This window comes from Triturus cristatus, chromosome 6, assembly GCF_964204655.1.
Source record: "Triturus cristatus chromosome 6, aTriCri1.1, whole genome shotgun sequence".
Classification (NCBI taxonomy): domain Eukaryota; kingdom Metazoa; phylum Chordata; class Amphibia; order Caudata; family Salamandridae; genus Triturus; species Triturus cristatus.
The window spans coordinates 1,123,087,512-1,123,106,859 of NC_140589.1; the positions used below are offsets into that span (position 1 = coordinate 1,123,087,512).

A 19,348-nucleotide genomic window follows, 5' to 3' on the forward strand; every position below is an offset into this window, starting at 1 on the left:
AAAACAGGCTTGAATGGATAATACTGAATACATTTAAAAAGTTTGATTCTTGACCTCTTTATAAACAAGATTTTTATTATAATTAATAAGTTGCTTATATAGTTTAAAGTATTTCCACAGAATGTTTCTTCCTACACAAATATCACTGTTTACACATGACTAATTTTTGTAGGTTAACGAAGAGTTCATACAATGAAATGCAGTTTAAAAAGTGAACTTGACTTTCTAACCTACTTAAATTTCCTCCATTAATGGTGATTCTGCAAAATATTTTCTTTTTCATTAGTATTGATGTTTCGACTTCTACATTGACTATTGTTTAGAAACTAGATATTAGAAGTTTAAAGATATAGTGTATATGTGGGAAAGTAAGCCTGAATGAGGCAAACTGCACATAAGCTAATAGTTGGTATAATTTAGCTGCAACTGTCAAATTGCTGTGTGAAGACTGCTGTATTCATGTGAGATGATGAGGAGTGATGTTCTCAGGAGAGCATCGGCGGCTGATTGAATGGTGGGAGACAAACAGTTTAACAAGTTGCAAAGTTTTGTGAAATGTGTAGTCTATAATAGTGTGCGTTCCTGGAGTAGGTTACCACTTATTTTGCCCATGTTATCCAGACATGGTGCCATTTACTCTGAGACTCTACTTAGTGTCTTGAACCTCTCTTTATGGGAAGTTCTTTGCTTTAATATTTTTGATCTATTTGAGCTGATTTAAATGCTGAAGATGTATGCGTTTCTCTCACTTTCTTGGACTAGAACTCTTTATGGGTACTGACTAACTCCATTTTTATTCGATTTTTAGAAAAGGGATTCTTTCCTTTATGGAACGCGCTTTAATGCGTCCACTTTATGAATGCTTAACCTGTCATGTGACCAAGTTTGTCCCAGTAGCAATTAGTATCATTCTTGCATATACAAAAATCCTTCATCGTAAAGTTGCCTACTCTTTGCCACATTCATGTTTGACACACATCTTGCATCCATGATTGACACAGAACACTTCGTAAAAATCCTTTCACACTGCCTTGAAATTTGGTTCAAGGCCTCTCACATGCGTAATATAAATATTTTTTATTATTACATCCATATGGTGGCACAGCTATCTGTAGAACACAAACAATGGCAACCCGATTACAGTCTTGACCCGAGGCAAAGATGCCATTTTCTATATATAGCCTTTTCTTTACTAACATAATCTGAGGTGACACTTTTGCTGATGTCAAAGGGCCCTTGCAAGCTAAAGCTTTCGCCTTGCAACTGACTTACATCTCTGTGAGGGGTGTCCAGTTTGTGATCAATACAGGGTCATACACTCTTAACCATCAGGTAAAGGAGTTAGATGATCCAGGCAGGGGCATTCTTGGCAAACCATATATTCACACCCTAGACATGTAGGTTAAGGTTAGCATTGAAGGGGTACGCTCGATTCTTACAATCTCTTGTATGTATGCACACATAACCTGTCTCAATAAAATGGTGGAGCTCTTTGTTTATTTTCTGTGTTGTCACTCATCGTAACTTTTATCTGCTTCTGTTTTGTAATCATCGCCGCCCACATATTGTATTCAAGAATCACTATGGTTGAATAAATATTGAAAAAGCCCCTCTGTGTATTCTTTGTATATTACTATGAGCAAAAGAAAGCACGAGTAACTGGGAGAAAGTTTGAAGTCTATCACCACGGTTCCTGAAGGAACAGAGTTGTCATGTTAAGTGGTTGCCAGAACAGTTTTCTCCCTGCTTAGGTTAGGTTAGGGGGGCTAGCGGTGGCACTGCGAGCTAGCCGGTCCAAGGGACAACATATCCTACGGGGTGCACAGAATCAGTCTGGCACCAGCCTACGTTTATGTAATCCGCAAACGCACAGTTCCTAATGATTGGTGGAAACTACACGACAAACCAATATTGATTCTATACTTGTCTTATATTGACTATTAAGACTAATCTGAAATTAACTTGTGATTTGCAATATAGATGGTCTAATAAATGATTTTGATGAATAAAACCCTTAAGCTCTATCCAACTCTCTTTATTGACCTAAATTTGACTAATGATTGTGATAATTTATATGATGCATTGCTTTCTTCTTTTTTAAACGACCGCAAAGACCCAATCAACCAGGAAGCTGAGATATAAAAAGAGCAGGAATTAGCCTGTTTGATGGTAAACTGTGATGTTTTAAATATGTGAACTGATTAATGCTCCAGCAGAAGCATGCTGGCTCTAATGTAAGCCCCAAAGTCTCACAATTCTAACCTCAAGTAAATGAGATTACACAGAAGACAGATCCATATTTCACCACAAAAATCAGCAATTCATCCCCACTGAATCATTTTTTCATCCAAATATGGTTCTTGTTGGACCCAGTATTCAGTAATGTGTGCATTAAGTCCATTATTTAGGGCACTGCTGAAAGAATCGCTCAAAAAGCCCTAAAAAATCCCAATATGGGGCAAACAGTTGCCAGAAAATGAGTTTAAAAAAATACTCTAGTAGTCTGAAAAGTAGAGTTAGGATGCTGCACAATGAACAACAAATGAGGCCTCAGAAGGAGGAAAGTTTAAGCATTAAAGACTTTGAAATGACTGCTAGAAAACTAACTGGGAAGCTATTCCTCTGCTGCAGGATCAGGATAAACCTAATTATTGGCTAAGGTGCTGAATGCAGAGCCAAATTCTATAAAGCACTTGAGCCTGTTTATAAAGAGTACTGCACATCATAATGGGGGTCAACACAATACTTTTTCTTAAGATAAAAAGGAGTTAACCCAATGGCACTCAAAGGTTCATTTAATCATGTAAACCACAGAGAACTAGTATAATATGAACCTATATTAGTTCATTAAAGACTACACTGAGCATTAAATATGGAGTGAACCTTTAAAAATGATGAAGGTGGTGGCAAAATAAGACAAGAAATGGAGTGGATGGTAGCAGAAAAAAGTAAGAGGACAGGTCAGATGAGTGAATATTGAGGAGAGGGAGGAGTGCCAGGAGGGGAGAGTAGCGAGTGGGAATAAGAAGTAGACAGTGAACTGTTAGCAGACAGAGGAAAAGGCCAGAAACAAGAAAAAGACAGTTTTAAGAGTGCTTTATAACAATTACGCTGAATACATAGTCTTAACGACTACCACACCAATCATTGCTAGAAAAGAAGACAGATGCAGTGAGACATTTGGAAACACCTGTAGTATGGTGGAGGATCGGAGCTTGCTTCACAAACCATTGCTGCTGCACCCTTTACATGATGGTTGATTGTAGCATTAGTTGAGGGGCAGGAGTCATGACCTATTTGCAGCACAGATCTTATACATCAAGAGAAATAGGGACAGGCGGCCTCTCAGTTCTGGCGCTTCAACCTAGTTTGTAGGTCTCCTAAATATAGAGCACTTTACAAAATATGCAGCAGGCAGAGCCAAGAACAAAGGAAAACATGAAGGAAATCATGGTCATAAGTTTACTGGTGTTAAGTTTTTGAAGGTCTAGCCCCATGGTGATGCAGTTCTTCCTCCACCACTGTTTGTACCAAACATGGCCTTAAATAATGCTAAAGGGTGCGCGGAAATAGATTCAAGGGCAGCATGGGATCTTAATACCTGATGCAAGTATTTTATTCTAATTCCCATCTGATCTCGGGAGTCCAACATCATAAAGTGCAAATGTATCCCTTTTAAAGTCACATGCACCATAGAGGATGGTGCATTCTTTTATTCATGCATGAACATGTTTCCCATTAACAGAAGGGCAGAGGATGATAAAAGGTCATATGTCTAGTGGAAGGAGGGGGCTCATGGAATTGAGCAGATTGGCAGGGTGTGAAAGAATGCATTTCTCGCCAACGTAGTTCTGTTCTAGTGTCCACCATTACAGGTCCAAAACGTATTATCAGCACACCTGGAACTCAAAGTAACCAAGAGCTGGATATTCTGGCTCCTAACCATACTAGGAAATGTTGTCTAAGAAGACTAATAAATGGTACGACCATACTCCACATGAAATTATGCTCATAAGATGTCAGAACAAAACTAGTTTCATTCAATGGTACAGCATGATGTGGTGCCCACTCCAGAGGTTATAAATCAGCCTCTGCCAGAACTGAGAAAGAATACAACCAGCCTGACACTGCTGAATCTTCTAACTCTACAAAAGGACAGTTCTGAAACAATAATGAAAAGCTGTCTCCCAACTCTGCCACCAGCATGACAGATCTCGCATCATATCTCTGCGACAATCTTCTACCTTTGTTCACCAATAAAACGTTCACCCTAAGGATCAGATCTGCTATTATCACCCATCAGGGAGATTTGTCTCTGCACTATCTCTTCCTTAGCAAGCCATATCTGTGAAATTGGGTCCTGTCACCACCAACATCATCAAAACAACCTTATCCAGTGGAGTCATCCACTAGGGGTTTTTAAACTTGCTATCTTCACTCACATTGTACAGAAGCATATGACAGACCATGACAATCCAAGTATACATCTCAGGTCTTCCCTGGTTTGCAAAGGTGCTTGAAACTGTCATCAACTGCCAAATCCGGGACACCTAGAGCTCAATGACTTTGAGGTGACTGTCAGTGAAGCTTCAGATTCCTTAGGAATGCAGACTACTTGAACTAGTTGGGGAAGGACAACTCAACTCCCAGGGCTATACTTCAACACAGATACTACTGGACAGCACTGAATGCCAAGTGCTTACTGAAAAACTGCTCAGTTCCGCTGGCATCAAAGGTAAAGTGTTGTCATGATTCACTACCTTTCTGCATGCACAGAGTCAAATAGGGCTCTTTCTTCAACAGAATACTTAACATTATGTGTTGAGTAATCAGGGCTCTATCCCACTGGCAACATTATTCAGTAGTTGCATGATTCCCCCCCGCTGACATTTTAGCCTGACAAGATAGGATATCACAAATATGCAGATGAAGGGTTCCACTTTAAGGCAGAAAATAATCTTGACAACCTTCCCAATCCTTCTCACTGAAGCTAGTGTGGTATGAGTGAAATGCATTGGCTGCATTTTGTGAAGCTAGAACAATAAAGAAATAAAGTTTGTAATATCTTCCTAAGACTCATGGAGCTTTGAATTTTGACTCACTGAGTTAACTGTGATATATATATATATATATATATATATATATAATATATATATATATATTATCTACTGGCGGTCGCCAGTAGATAGTTATAGTTAGGACCATGTTTCCATAGGAAATCCGCAACATTCTATTTGGAATAACTTTGGCGCCGGTCGACGAATCCTCGCGAAATTTTCAAAACTAATGGGGCGCTACGCTCCGCTCCTACCCTGAAAGTCTCGGGGGGATTCGTCAAGCGGGGGCTGAGAAAAAAGGGGGGTCCCAAAACGCGTTTTCCCCATGCATTGTTCCATAGGACCTTTAGACACAGCTACAGCCCGAACGGCTGAACAGAATTACTTGAAATTTGGCAGAGAGGTAGCCATAAGGTCAAGGAAGTGCCTTTTGTAGGTCTGGTGTAAATCTGTTCAGTAGGTCCTGAGAAAACAGCATTTAAATCAATATATATATCTGTAAGCGCGCTCCGTGCGCTTACCGTAAGCTTACCGTACGCGTACGGTGACGTGCGCGAGCTCAATTCTGATTGGTGGTTACATGACTGTAAACATTCGAATCGGTCGAAATCAGGAAGTGTCGGCCGCCATTTTCTGTCTCTCGCACTGAGAAACAAAGGTGGAGAACGTGAAACGGGGGCAACGAAGAGAGTTGCAGACCCCCTAGTGTTTGTCAGGGGGTCCAAGAAGGACCCAAAAGTCCGAAAAAGAAATTTAATAATTTAAAAAAAAAATTGCGGGGTACGCGTACGGTAAGCTTACCGTACGCGCACGGCAAAAAAAATTAAAAAAATAAAAATAAAGAAGTAACAATCACATTTATTAAATAAATTAAAGGACCCACAAGGGAGAAAAAAACAAATGTTACTGTGTAAAAAAAGGCGAGGCGCGCACGGCATGGACTGCGCAACGTGGGCGCTCGGTGCGTGAAGCGCACCGTGCGCGCAGGGTGTGCGCATAGTGAAAATCCAGAAAAAAAAATAAAAAATAAATACATAACTTAGCATTTAAAAAACCGTACAAATTCACTGAAAAAACCATAGGTTTCACACACGTTATAGTTAGGAATTATCATTTACAAAACCTTGCAAATTCACTTAAAAAACCATAGGTTTCACACATGTTATAGTTAGCTGTACATTTCACTCGTAAAAAACCAATGAAATTCCACGTTATAGTTAGATCAGGTAACTATAACTTGCGCGACCGCAATCCACAATGTGTAATTTCAGATGTCATCATTGATGTGATGAGTGATGTCACTGACCATGTCATGAGTGATGTACTATGTGACGTCATCAGCAGTTTATTGTGGGCGCGCAAGTTATAGATATATATCTAATATATATATATATATATATATATATATATATATATATATATATATATATATATATATATATATATATATATATATATATATATATATATATATATATAAGCTCCAAACCGGGTTGATTCTTAAAGAAATGCTTTATTTCAAAAAAGCTGTGGCTCAGACGCGTTTCGGCGAACGAGTCCGCCTTGCTCACTGTGTCAGACCCAGTTCACATACACTGCTTATAAGCTGATTACGTGCACATGATACACACCCCCCGATTACTTGGCAACCAATCACAAACAATTAACATGAAAGAAATACTGTTGTCAAACAAGTCTTTCCTCAGACAAGTGTCACTTTGAAAAATATAGCGATACAAAGTATTCAAAAAAGAGGCACATCAGTCCATCATTATTCGTATTGATGCGGGAAACATTCCCAAAGAAACAGTGCATTATCAGTAAACATTTGAAATAAAGCCCAAGTGGGCATTCATAAAGCACTGTATAGGAAATCTAGTATTGATGACCAAAAACAATGAAGCCACATGGTATTTATCTATAGTTGCCATGTATTAACATAGGGGGACTTGCTGAGCACGTATTAAACAATTTAGCTAAACCAATAAACAAAAAAACTGGATTAAGACTCAAAGGATTGTTACAAGGATTTTTTGAAGAAGCAGTTTGGATTTTATAGATGAACACTTAATGCTTTGTCGGCATTCAAGCCATTAGGAATCTTACAATCTAATTGAATTATGTATCGTGACTCCAACTTTCTTAGTGCAAGTTGTCTATTTCCACCCCTGACATGTTTCTTAATACTGTCAGCCACAAAATATACCAAATCTTCTGCTTTACCATCATGTACTCTGTTGATATGTCGAGCAACTGGGTATGTCGGGTCTTTGTTATTAATTGCCCTTAAATGTTGCAGAATTCTGACATGTGCCGGGTGAATGGTGCTACCGACGTACAACTTGTTGCATGTACAGCGTAGTACGTACACCGCAAATTCAGTTTTGCACGTGAAATGCTCCCTGATCTCAATGGGAGTTTTTCTAAGAGGGGTCACGATGGATTTAGTGTTGATTCCGAACTGGCAGGCTTTGCACTTTGTGCATTTAAAGAAACCTCTTTGGGTTTTTAGCCAGCTAGTACCTTTATCAGATACAGGAGCATTTGATACAAGTTCCTGTTTCATGGACTTAGCTCTCCTGAAAGTTAACTGGGGGAACTTAGCACATGAAGGACCTATAACAGGGATATAGATATATATATATATATATATATATATATATATATATATCTTGCAATTTAATTATGATATATAAAGCTTGCAATTGTTGGAGTGATCTTCGATTGTGAGCGGTTTATCATCCCCTAGATAAACTTGACTAAATAACTGCCTTCCACCATCTTCACCTGCTTAAACAGGTTGTGCCTCTGCCACCCTACTCTGAGGATAGCCCCTAATCCTTACTGTAGTAATGTCACACCTGGATCATTGAAACAGCCTAAATGCTGGCCTCACCGTCACCCTTTCAAAAATTAATCGAGTTAAAACTAGGCAGCCCACCTACTGTTTGGCCTCAAACTATCGGACCACACAAGCCCTCAAATCTCTCTACTGTCTCCCACTAAAAGAGTATACTTTAACATACTCTGCTGCATAAACAAAGTTCACTATGGCGAACTACCTCCCACACATTTTTTTGTCTCTTATGAATCAAACAGAACCTCAGGATAACTAACACACCAGCAGCTCAGGTCCAAGAGCTTCATTGGTTGATCTCTCCATGTTCATGGCTAGTGCATGTAGAATGTATTACCTTTCGGACACTGTAATTGATTAACTCAAATTCAGAAGATTTTTTAAGAACCACCTCTTCACTTTGGCATCTGGATAACCATACCATCTGCACATCAACTTCTCTTGCATGTAACTATGTCCTCCACACTCAGACATCAAAGGCCCAGGACTCTGAACGGTTGCTCTGTCAAGTACTTTTGGGTCAACTTCGATGGCATGTGAGCTCCAAGCTGCCAGATCACTGACTGTTTCCCCACCATTAGCTCTAGCAATCTGGATCACATTTTTTACCCTCCACTTTTGTATGGTGCTAAGGTCCCCCAAAGTTCCTCTTGGGTGGCTAGTGGTGCTTAAGAAAAACTTCGCTAAAATAAATAAATAAAATAAATTCATAGGGTGATGTAAGTTATGACAGTCATGTGTGAGGGACATTGCTACATATTCTTTTAGCCAAAGATCTTGTTATCTGGAGAGCATGACGGTGATAGTTTTCCTCTAAATGATTTGCAATTCTTTCTGAGATATCCAATCACGGTCGCTATCTTTATAAATGGGATGGGCATAACCGCACTTCCATCAGTCGCAGGGCAGTAAAGTGGTAGCGATTTCCCTTACTTGCTACTGCAACTTTGTTTCTATGGCCGCTATGCCAATTTCACTGAGAAAATAAGTCGTCCGCTATTCCGGGGCAGTATTATGTAAAAAAGGGGTTGGCAATGGCGATTCCCTAAAGATACAACACTCTTTTTTGATACTGCATATTCCTTTTGGCATTTATATTATGCCCAATCAGCTGTTAGCAGCAGGATGCCGTAAATTGTTTGTCAGTACAACGTAGAAAATTAGACTTTGTGCTCCTCTTAGGTGTTAGTAGTTTGTAGAATAGAAATTTGCGCTAGAGGGGCCATCATAAAACAGGGCTTCCCTGGAAGCTGAAATACCAGCGGCTCCCTCCCTGCACTAGTCCAGTACTCATCATCACTAAAATAGTAGCAGAGAAAAAAGAAATGATTTGTGACCAAGCATGTCAACAGCAAAGGATATTCCGAGATATCAAAATAACAGCAATTAATTTGAATTGTGTTACAGAAAAATGAAATGGTAAAAGGTTATTAACTTACTTGCCATAAGGTACATTCCTGGCTGAAGGCACAGCAGCATAGTAAAAGTTCTTATACTCATCCATCCACACTTCAGCTGCACGGCGAGTGTTTCTGAAAACAGAAATATATTCATGATATTTACATCAACATATACAGATATTATTTTGATTTGCGTTCTTGTGTGCCTTACTAGTGTTACACTGTAACCAAACAAACCGATAATTTACTCACCTACAGCAGTTTTATATGCAACTATAGGAAAAAACGTTTCTTACTTTGCTGTACGTATCATATTATACACTCTTCACAGAGCAACTTCCGCTGCTACAAACAAGCAAACTTATACACAATGAAAACAGCTTTTCTGATTGAATTAACACTCCTTTCAAGTCTGAGTTTTTGCTCTGCAGCTGTTCGAACATTGTTCTTTTTTGTGTGTTGTGGTTTATTCACACCAACTACTAAATATATTTATGGGGCCTTTTGTGCATTAATCAAGAATGTACACTATTAGCTATGTGTAGAATATTATTTTGCACTGGATTCCACTTATAAATAGTAATACGATACACTTTCTGTAGAAACGGTTTTGCTACGACGTGTTAAAGTACCCTTCTTTTGGATTACGCTAACTAGGCCGCAATTACGTCTATAAATCATCTAATTCAAAATGGATGTTTTATCATGGTTATGCTTAGTTTGTTATTATTCTGCTGCACGCAATCAAGCAAGCCTCGTTTGATTTCTAAATGACACTGCTCTCGAAACGCCCTTCAGCATGGGATCACTATTTTAACATTTATCAAGGATCATCCACTTGCACTCAGACTTACATTCATTCATAATGTTTCACTTTTGTTTATGTAACTAGTTTGTCTTGACACCTCTGGAAGATATTATTTCAGCCTATTTGAATCAATATTGATATAGTTGATTAGTGCTTAGGTGGTAGGGCTGTATGACTTTTTAAAATCTATATTCTGATTTGTTATAAGGAATATGCTACTTACCAGTATGCATCTGTTCTTGGCATGTAGAGCTGCAGAGTTGTACACTTAGCATAGATCGCCATCTGGTGTTGGGCCCGGATGTTTGCAGTTTGTTTTTGTTCTTTGGACAGTCTTTGGAAGTCACGAGTTCGGTGACTCCTCCTTCGGTCCGTACTGCGCATGGGCTTCGGCTCCATCCTCAGATTGTTTTTCGCCAACAGGGAAATGATGGAGCGTAGTAATAACAGTGAGAAACCCATGTGTGCTGTATCTAAATAAGATGGACTGGAACGGATACAGGTAGCCGGGGAGGCGGGTGGGCGTGTACAACTCTGCAGCTCTACATGCCAAGAACAGATGCATACTGGTAAGTAGCATATTCCGTTCGAGGCATATGAGCTGCAGATTGTACACTTAGCATAGATTATATAGCAGTACCCAACCTTAGCGGCGACCACCGGTATCCGTTGCAGCGGTTTGAAAAAGTGTCTTTAGTACAGCCTGGCCCACACTAGCTTGCTGCTTGGAATGCACGTCTACACAGTAATGTTTTGTGAAGGTGTGCGGTGTTGACCATGTGGCTGCTTTGCAGATGTCATCTAAGGGTATGTTCCCTAGAAAAGCCATAGAAGCCCCTAACTTTCTAGTAGAGTGGGCTTTAGGTGGAACAGATAATGTTCTTTTTGCCTTTTGATAGCAAATTTGTATGCACTTTACAATCCACCTAGCTATCCCTGATTTAGAGATGGGGTTGCCTTTATGTGGTGGAGAGAAGGAAACAAACAATTGTTTAGTTTTCCTGAAAGGTTGTGTCCTCTGTATGTAGTACAGTAAAGCCCTCTTAACATCGAGTGTGTGTAGGGCCCTTTCCGCAACAGATTGAGGTTGCGAGAAAAAGACAGGTAATTCCACCGATTGATTGAGATGGAAGGGGGAAATGACCTTGGGCAGAAACTTTGGATTTGTACGAAGTATCACTTTGCTGTGATGTATTTGTAAGAAAGGTTCCTGTATAGTGAACGCTTGTATTTCACCAACCCTTCTAAGGGAAGTGATAGCTACGAGGAAAGCTGTTTTCCAGGTGAGGAACTGTAGCTCACATTTATGCATTGGTTCGAAGGGCGGACCCATTAGCCTTGTAAGAACTACAATTAGATTCCATACAGGGGAAGGTGGTGCCCTGGGAGGAATTACTCGTTTAAGACCTTCCATAAAGGCTTTAATAGCGGGCACTCTGAACAGTGATAAATGCTGTCTGTTTTGTAGATAAGCAGCAATCGCTGCTAGGTGTAGGCGTATGGAAGAATATGCCAGGTTACACCTGTGAAGATGGAGCAGATAGCATATGATGTGCTGTATGGATGCATCTAAAGGGTTGATTGTATTGTTACGGCAGTAAACCACAAATCTCTTCCACTTTGCGGCATAGCATGCTCGAGTGGTAGGACGTCTGGCTTCCTTGATAATGTTCATGCAATCAGGGGGAAGGTTAAGGTACCCAAATTCTAAGATTTCAGGAGCCAGATCGCAAGGTTGAGCTGAGCTGGGTCCGGGTGCCTGATTTCTCCATGGTTCTGAGTTAGGAGGCATGGGGACAGGTGCAGTTTTTGATGTGGTACCACTGAGAGCTGTAGTAGTGTGGTGTACCACGGCTGCCTGGCCCATGTTGGAGCTACCAGAATGAGTGTGAGGGAGTGCTGTTGTAGCTTCCTTACCACTAATGGAATTAGCGGGAGAGGTGGAAAGGCGTATGCAAATTTGCCTGACCAGTTCATCCATATCGCATTGCCTTTGGACAATGGGTGTGGGTATCTGGCGGCGAAGCTTGGGCATTTTTTGTTTTCGTGGGTGGCGAAGAGGTCTATTTGAGGATGCCCCCACTTTTGGAAGAATGGGCGAAGAACCTGTGGATGCAGTTCCCATTCGTGTAGTTGTTGCGTTTGTCTGCTGAGCAGATCTGCCATGGTGTTTTGTACGCCTGGAACATGCTGTGCCAGGAGAATGATGTTTTGAGGAATTGCCCATCTCCATATGCTCTGGGCTAAGCGGGAGAGCTGAGGAGAGTGCCCCCCCCCCCCCTGTTTTTGGATATAATACATTGCAGTCATATTATCTGTGCGAATGAGGACTGCTTTGGCCGAAATCTGTTTTTGAAAAGATTTTAGGGCTAGAAAGATCGCCAAGAGCTCCAGATGGTTGATGTGGAGCGACTTTTGCTGTGGCGTCCATAGACCTTGCATTGTGAGGTGTAAGAGGTGCGCTCCCCAGCCGGAGAGCGATGCGTCCGCTGTTAGAACCACCTGAGGAACCGGGTCCAGGAACGGCCGCCCTTTGGAAAGGTTTGTGGTGTTCCACCACTGAAGAGAGTGATGGGTGCGGCCGTCCACCAACACCAGATCCGTCAGCTGACCCTGGGCCTGGTTCCACTGTCGTGCTAGGCACTCTTGGAGTGGACGCATGTGGAGTCTTGCATGGGGCACTATGAAAATGCAAGATGCCATCATTCCTATGAGCTTCATAAACACTCTTGCTGGAAGAGAGTGTTGAGGAAGGAATGTTTTGCGCAAGGCTTGTATGCTTGCGATTCTGGCTGAGTTTGGATAGGCAATACCTTTGGAGGTGTCTATAGTGGCCCCGAGATATTGCTTTGTGTGAGATGGTAGGAGGTGGGACTTTTGGTAGTTCACCGTGAAGCCTAGCCGGTGGAGCAGTTGAATGGTGCTGTTGGTATGTTGCACACATTGGTTGTAGGACGCGGCTTTTATGAGCCAGTCGTCTAAGTAAGGGAAGACGTGAATATGTTGACGTCTGAGGTGTGCTGCTACAACTGCTAGGCATTTGGTAAACACCCGTGGTGCGGTGGTGACCCCGAAGGGGAGAACTGTGAACTGGTAATGTTGACCGTCCACCACAAACCTGAGGTACTTTCTGTGAGAAGGGTGTATTGGAATGTGAAAGTATGCGTCTTTCAGATCCAAGGTAGTAAGAAAGTCTCCCTGACAGAGGAGCGGGAGGACTTGTTGTAGGGTGACCATGTGGAAAGGTCTGAATGTATGTATGCATTTAGAGGCCGGAGGTCCAGAATGGGCCTCAGGGTCCCGTCTTTCTTCGGTATTAGGAAATACAGAGAGTAGACCCCTAGATTTTGCTGATTGACGGGGACCTGCTCTATAGCGTGTTTTTGGAGGAGGGAGAGCACCTCCTGTTTGAGCAGTGTGGAATGTTCTTGAGACATTGGACGGTGCCTTGGTGGGATATTGGGTGGGGTAGATGTTAGCTCGAGAAAGTACTCTGACCGAATAATTTGGGTCACCCATTTGTCTGATGTTATAGACTCCCATGCGTGGATAAAGTTTTGTAGTCTGCCCCCGACCGGAGTGGGATGGTCTGGGGGGAGCGGAGGGAAGTCATTGTGCTGGCGGGGTGGCAGAACGGGTGGTGTTAGTTTTGCCCCTGCCCTTATTGTTGTTGCCTCTGTAACCACCCCTTTAGTAGCCCTTTGAAAAGGTATTTTGAGGAGGGGATTTGTAGGAGGTAGAGGCGCTATCGGTGGAGTAGCCTCTGCCTGTGCCACGAAAGGATGAGCGTCGAAAGGAGCGTTTAGGGGTTTGTGATTGCAATGCCCCCATAGACTTTGCTGTGTCTGTGTCCTTTTTCATTTTTTCTAATGCTTCGTCTACCTTTGGCCCGAAGAGATTTTGTTGGTCAAAGGGGTGATTTAGTATGGACGCCTGGACTTCAGGCTTGAACCCTGAGATCCTGAGCCAGGCATGACGACGAAGCAGGACACTGGTATTTATGGCTCTAGAAGCAGTGTCGGCTGCATCGAGGGCACACTTAATGGAGGTGTTAGTAATTAGCTTACCCTCCTGTATCAGGTCATGAGCTTTGCGTTTGTGTTTTTCTGGGAGGTGCTGTATAAGAGCCTCAAGCTCATCGTAGTGTGCTCTGTCATAGCGCGCAAGCAGCGCTTGTGTATTTGCAATGCGCCAATTGTTCGCGGCTGTGAGGCGGTGCGTTTGCCAGACGCGTCTAGAAGTTTAGATTCCTTATCTGGCGGTGGGGCCTCTCCTGAGGACTGGGAGTTAGACCGCTTTCTAGCTGTGGACACAACTAGGGAATCTAAGGGAGCAGGGCCCTTAATGTATGTAGGGTCTGTGGGTGCCGCTTTATACTTTTTTTCTATTCTAGGGTTTAAGACCCTGGCCCTGACAGGGTCTTTGAACACCTCTGCAGCATGCTTGGTGACACCCTTAAGCATGGGCAAGATAGCTGTGGACTTGTCCTGAATATCGAATGTATCCAGTAAGAAGTCGTCTTCCACTGGTTCACTATGCATTTCCACCCCATGGTAGTGTGCTGCTCTCTGAACTAAGTGGTGAAACCCTAATGAGTCCTCTGGGGGAGACGGCCTGGATGGGTATAGGTCGTCCTGAGGCACATCCGGTATGTCAGGGTTTTGGTAGTCTTCCCATGGGTCTGGGGTCCCCGGTGGAGTGGGGTCCATGGGGGCGTCCGCCGGGTCATAATCTGGATCCCCGTAATTCGGATCTGGGGACGGGGTCGGGGAATGCTGAGGCAAAGGTGGCGGAGACCTGGGAGGGGGAGGGGGTGGAAGAGGTGGAGGAGGGGGAGGAGGAGGTAGTGGGGAGGGCACTCTGAGAGGAGAAGTAGCAGAGTCCTTCCGCTTGGGCGGTGGAGGAGGAGCCGGTGTGTCAAGACGCCTTTTCTTGACAACTAAAGTCAATAGCCCAGTCTTTGGATCCTTAAATAAGGTCTTTTGTAAAGGATCTGGTGTAAAGAGGTCTAGTGGCACCGAATCGTCCGCTGGCGCCGATGTTTTCGGAGCCGAGGATTTTGATGGTTTGTCTGCGACATGCTTTTTTGGAACCTCCGGTTTTTTCGGTGTCGAAGTAGTTTTCGGCGCCGGAGCGTCGGTGCCGAGGGATTTGTGTTTGTGTTTTGTCGGCACCGAGAGTCCAGGCTTCGGCACCGGTGGCTTCGGAGTCGAGCTGGGCGTCACTTTCTTCGGTGCCGGACGATGTTTATCGGCACCAGGCGTCGGCTGGCTCGAGCCCGAGCTGCCGTGAGACTTGTGAGGCTTCGACACCGGGCCCGAAGGTGGGGTGATAGAAGCTGTGTGCTTGGTTTTACCCAGGCCTGCAGGCGAGGGTGTAACCTGAGTCTCTTTGGTTTTGGGCGCAGGGGTGGGAGGGGGTAGAGTACTCACGACCCTCTGCGCCGGTGTGATGTCCTCCACGTCGGAGTCGTCGGCCTCGGAAGCGCTGACGACGTCTTCCTCCTGCTCGGTGTGTTGTTGCCCCGAAGCTCCGGTGTCGTCTCCGAAGATGTCCGATGGAGCCGCGGTCGATGAGTGCGCCATGGTGCGTCGAGCTCTTCGATCCCGGATGGTCTTTTTGGAGCGAAAAGACTTACAGGCGGGGCAGTCTCTAGCCTCGTGTTCTGGGGAGAGGCAAAGGTTACACACCTGATGGAGGTCGGTGTGGGGAAATTTAGACCCACATTTTGGGCACTTTTTGAACGGAGTCCTTTCCATCGGCCGGGACCGGAGTCGAGGAGGGCCCGAAGGCCGGTGCCGATGTGCGGAATGGAGAAAAGGGCCGCTTCGAGAGATGAAGAAACTCGAAGAACGAGGATTTTCCGTCGAGGCTGGAACCGTAGAAGTTCGAAGCCGGAGCACGAAGTATCACATCCGAGCCCGATGGCGGAAAAAAACAATCTGAGGATGGAGCCGAAGCCCATGCGCAGTACGGACCGAAGGAGGAGTCACCGAACTCGTGACTTCCAAAGACTGTCCAAAGAACAAAAACAAACTGCAAACATCCGGGCCCAACACCAGATGGCGATCTATGCTAAGTGTACAATCTGCAGCTCATATGCCTCGAACATATATTTCTTTGCCCACACCTCCGTGATTTTGCAGATTCCATACTCTTTAATGGGCATTTTGTTATAAAGTTGGGCGTAGGGTGGCATGGCTTGGCATCAGCCAAGATAAGCCGCACACTACCAAAGCTCTGCATCACCAACTGGGGAAAACCACCTATATCTGACCAATCTCCACAATCCTGAGGTAATCAGTGGCCTGCAAGGTGAATCGAGGAGTTGGAGGTCCAAAAATTGCAGTTTGATGACCGACATCAGATCTTGGTCTCCGGAGGATCGCGTGGTGAGGAGCTGGTGGAGACCTGGACCCAGAGATTGGCTGGTGCAGTTTATGGGCCTTCTATCTACTAGGCCCTCGGGGTGGATGGGAGTCTCCCTCTGGCAGTGCTGGGGAGTTCAGCGAGTGCAGTGCGAAGACAACGTCTTGTACTGAGGAGGGTCCAGATCGTTGCTGGAGAAGTGGCTACGGTCTGCAGCAGACACCAGCTACAGGGTAGCAGCGGCTGCAGCGGATGACTCGGGGGGGGGGTCATGTCTGGGGGCAGAGACTGACAGAGCGGGAGTGCAGCTCCAGAGTGGAGGGCTGACCGCATCTTCTTTGCCCCCTTGCCATCCTCTACATCAGCTGTGGCTTGTGCCGTGGTGCCTGGTGGGGCTGGTGGAGGTGGGGCCTGCTCTGACTCAGGGGGCCGCAGACTGTACAAATCGGCACTGTGGTGGGCGGGTCCCCTCATGAACAGGAAAACATTTTGGAGACTGAACAGTTAGGTCCCCTGCCCATACTGCAGGCTTTGTGGCTGCACTTATCTGGCTCTGGGTCTGATGGCGGACAGTGTTTGCCCTATTGAGCTGCCTCAGGTTGGGAGACTGGGCACAATCATCCTTGGACAAAATGCCTGCTTGCTCACCCCTCCCCCGCTCCCAGGAGGTCCCAATGGTGAAGTCTATGGGGCCTGAGATACCCCAAACAAATAAAATGGACAACTACGCAGTCCCAAAGACATTGGCTACTGAGGGAGGAGTGGAGCAGTCAGTGATTGGAGAGTCTTCCCTGGGGGCCATAATAACGGCGATCCAGGATTTAAAATCCACATTAGAGCATAAGATTATATGACAATTGATGTCAATCTTATTGCTTTGCTCCAGTCCACCATTAAAAGATTAGCTTCCCATGTGCAGTCTCTTACACAGCAAACCTTTGCAATTGTGGCAAAGCTTGAGGATCAGGAAGGAAGACCAAAGAGGAACAACATCAGGGTGGTGGGGTTGCCGGAGGGGGCCGAAAGTCCTTTCTAGAGGACTTTATTGCAAATACACTAAGCCCCAAACATCTGTCTAATTTCTTTTCAGTTGAAAGAGCCTATAGGGTGCCTCCCGCTCAAGCCAGGTGTCCCCTATGGACAATCATCGCCCGGATCGTTAACAATCAAAATTTGGATGTGATTCTTCAGGTGGCGAGGACACATGGAAACCTTCACTATAAAAATGCCATTGTTTGCTTCTTCCCAGACTTCACCCTAAAAGTTCAGTGACAATGGAGCAGTTTTGAGATGGTGAAGAGGGAACTTAGGGAGAGAGAACTCAAGTACATGATGCTCTATCCCTCCAGACTATCGGTGATTGCGGAGGGTAAAACATGGCACTTTGGGTCCCCTGAGGAGACTTGGGAAGGGCTTGAGGGCTGGTGCACAGCTGGTTAGAAGAATGGGCGGGGGCCAGGAGAGATTGAGAGGGGGGGATGACTTCAGACAAGGTGACTGATGATCCTCAAGAGAGACAAATCGACAAACCAGCCTCGAAGGAATCCTAACTGGGGTACTTGGGATTTCTTAATACCCACATACTTATGGAAATACAATGCAAAAGGTTATATGGGTTTTCAGTGTAATAAGACAATCGGGCTTGAGGGGCCAAGGGGTTATAAAAACAGGAGGTGGACTGAGGGGGGTCTGTCTAACTCTGTCAATAAGATCAGGATAATCATTGTTTCTATACCTCAGGATTTGGACATATGATACTGTGAGGAAAGGGGTATAGTAATGTTATATATAGGATCCGTTGGTCAAACTTACCTCCTGTTTGTTCTTAGATGGCACTGTTTGGGCAACAGGCACTCTGCAGGTGGTAGGTAATTAGGTGCTTATCTAGCAGGGTTGCAGGGTAGGGAGGTTTGTTTAAAAGTTGGGGAACATACAGTTGCATTGTTTTTGCATTTCTTTTGCTTCAGTGTGCTCGATTACAGTATTGGCTGTCAGATGATAATTCCCCGGAGGGGAGACTGGGGGCTGATGGGCCAGAGCCCACGTGTGGGGCTCATGTGATCCAACTGGTGCGCTCCCTTTAAAAAAAATGGCAGTACCGCAACGCAAAACACCAAAAATCTGGACATGGAACGTGAATGGCCCATGCGGTAGGATAGGATAAAACATATGGTGGTACTCCAATATATACGCAGACATGCGCCAGGTATGATCCTTTTACAGGAGACCCACCCTAAGGGATATCATTGTACGGCTTAGGACAGGTTTGGATATGTACTGGTGGCGCACGGGGGCTACTATGCAGGCTCTAGAAGGGTGGGTATTTTATTATCTCTGTTAGGAAATGGACTGACCCTCTGGGCAGATAGATAGCAGTGAGTGGGAGCTGGGAGGGGCACACTTTGCATGTCTGATCTGTGTACATACCCCCAGATTGCAGCACCTACGTTTACTCTTTTGGGTCCCCTGCTTCTCAAGGTTCCATCCGGGGCATTGGTTTTGAGGGAAGACATGAATGATGTGTGGACCCAGTACTGGACACTGGTGGGAGGGGCTCATCAGGAGGGACCACTTTCCCGTTACTAGACTTTATGTCGACTATGGAACTGGCTGATTTCTGGCCTGAACATCATCCCGAAAGTAGACACTTCACATACTTATTGCCAGCCTTTGGTAGCCTTGGACGCCTTGATTATCTCATAACCCAGGACCAATCATCTGTGTGAGTTTAGGGCTGCCAATCACATAGCACGTGTTATATAAGATCAGTAGAAGTGAGGCTAGACTGTCAGTTTAAGGACTATGCACGGTCCCCAAGCCTTGATCCATGGTATTTGAAAGATAAAACTTTGAAAAT

General features: G+C 44.4%; 1 protein-coding gene across 2 annotated transcripts in view; it reads right to left on the bottom strand.

The window, feature by feature from the left end:
• The window catches only part of GALNT2 (polypeptide N-acetylgalactosaminyltransferase 2), a 948,626-nt gene that overhangs the window by 187,151 nt on the left and 742,127 nt on the right, over nucleotides 1-19,348 (bottom strand). For both annotated transcript variants that reach the window (XM_085612020.1, XM_085612019.1), the window contains one exon: nucleotides 9,354-9,446. In XM_085612020.1, coding sequence (XP_085468146.1) covers nucleotides 9,354-9,446 — 93 coding nt within the window. The remainder of the gene's footprint in view (nucleotides 1-9,353; nucleotides 9,447-19,348) is intronic.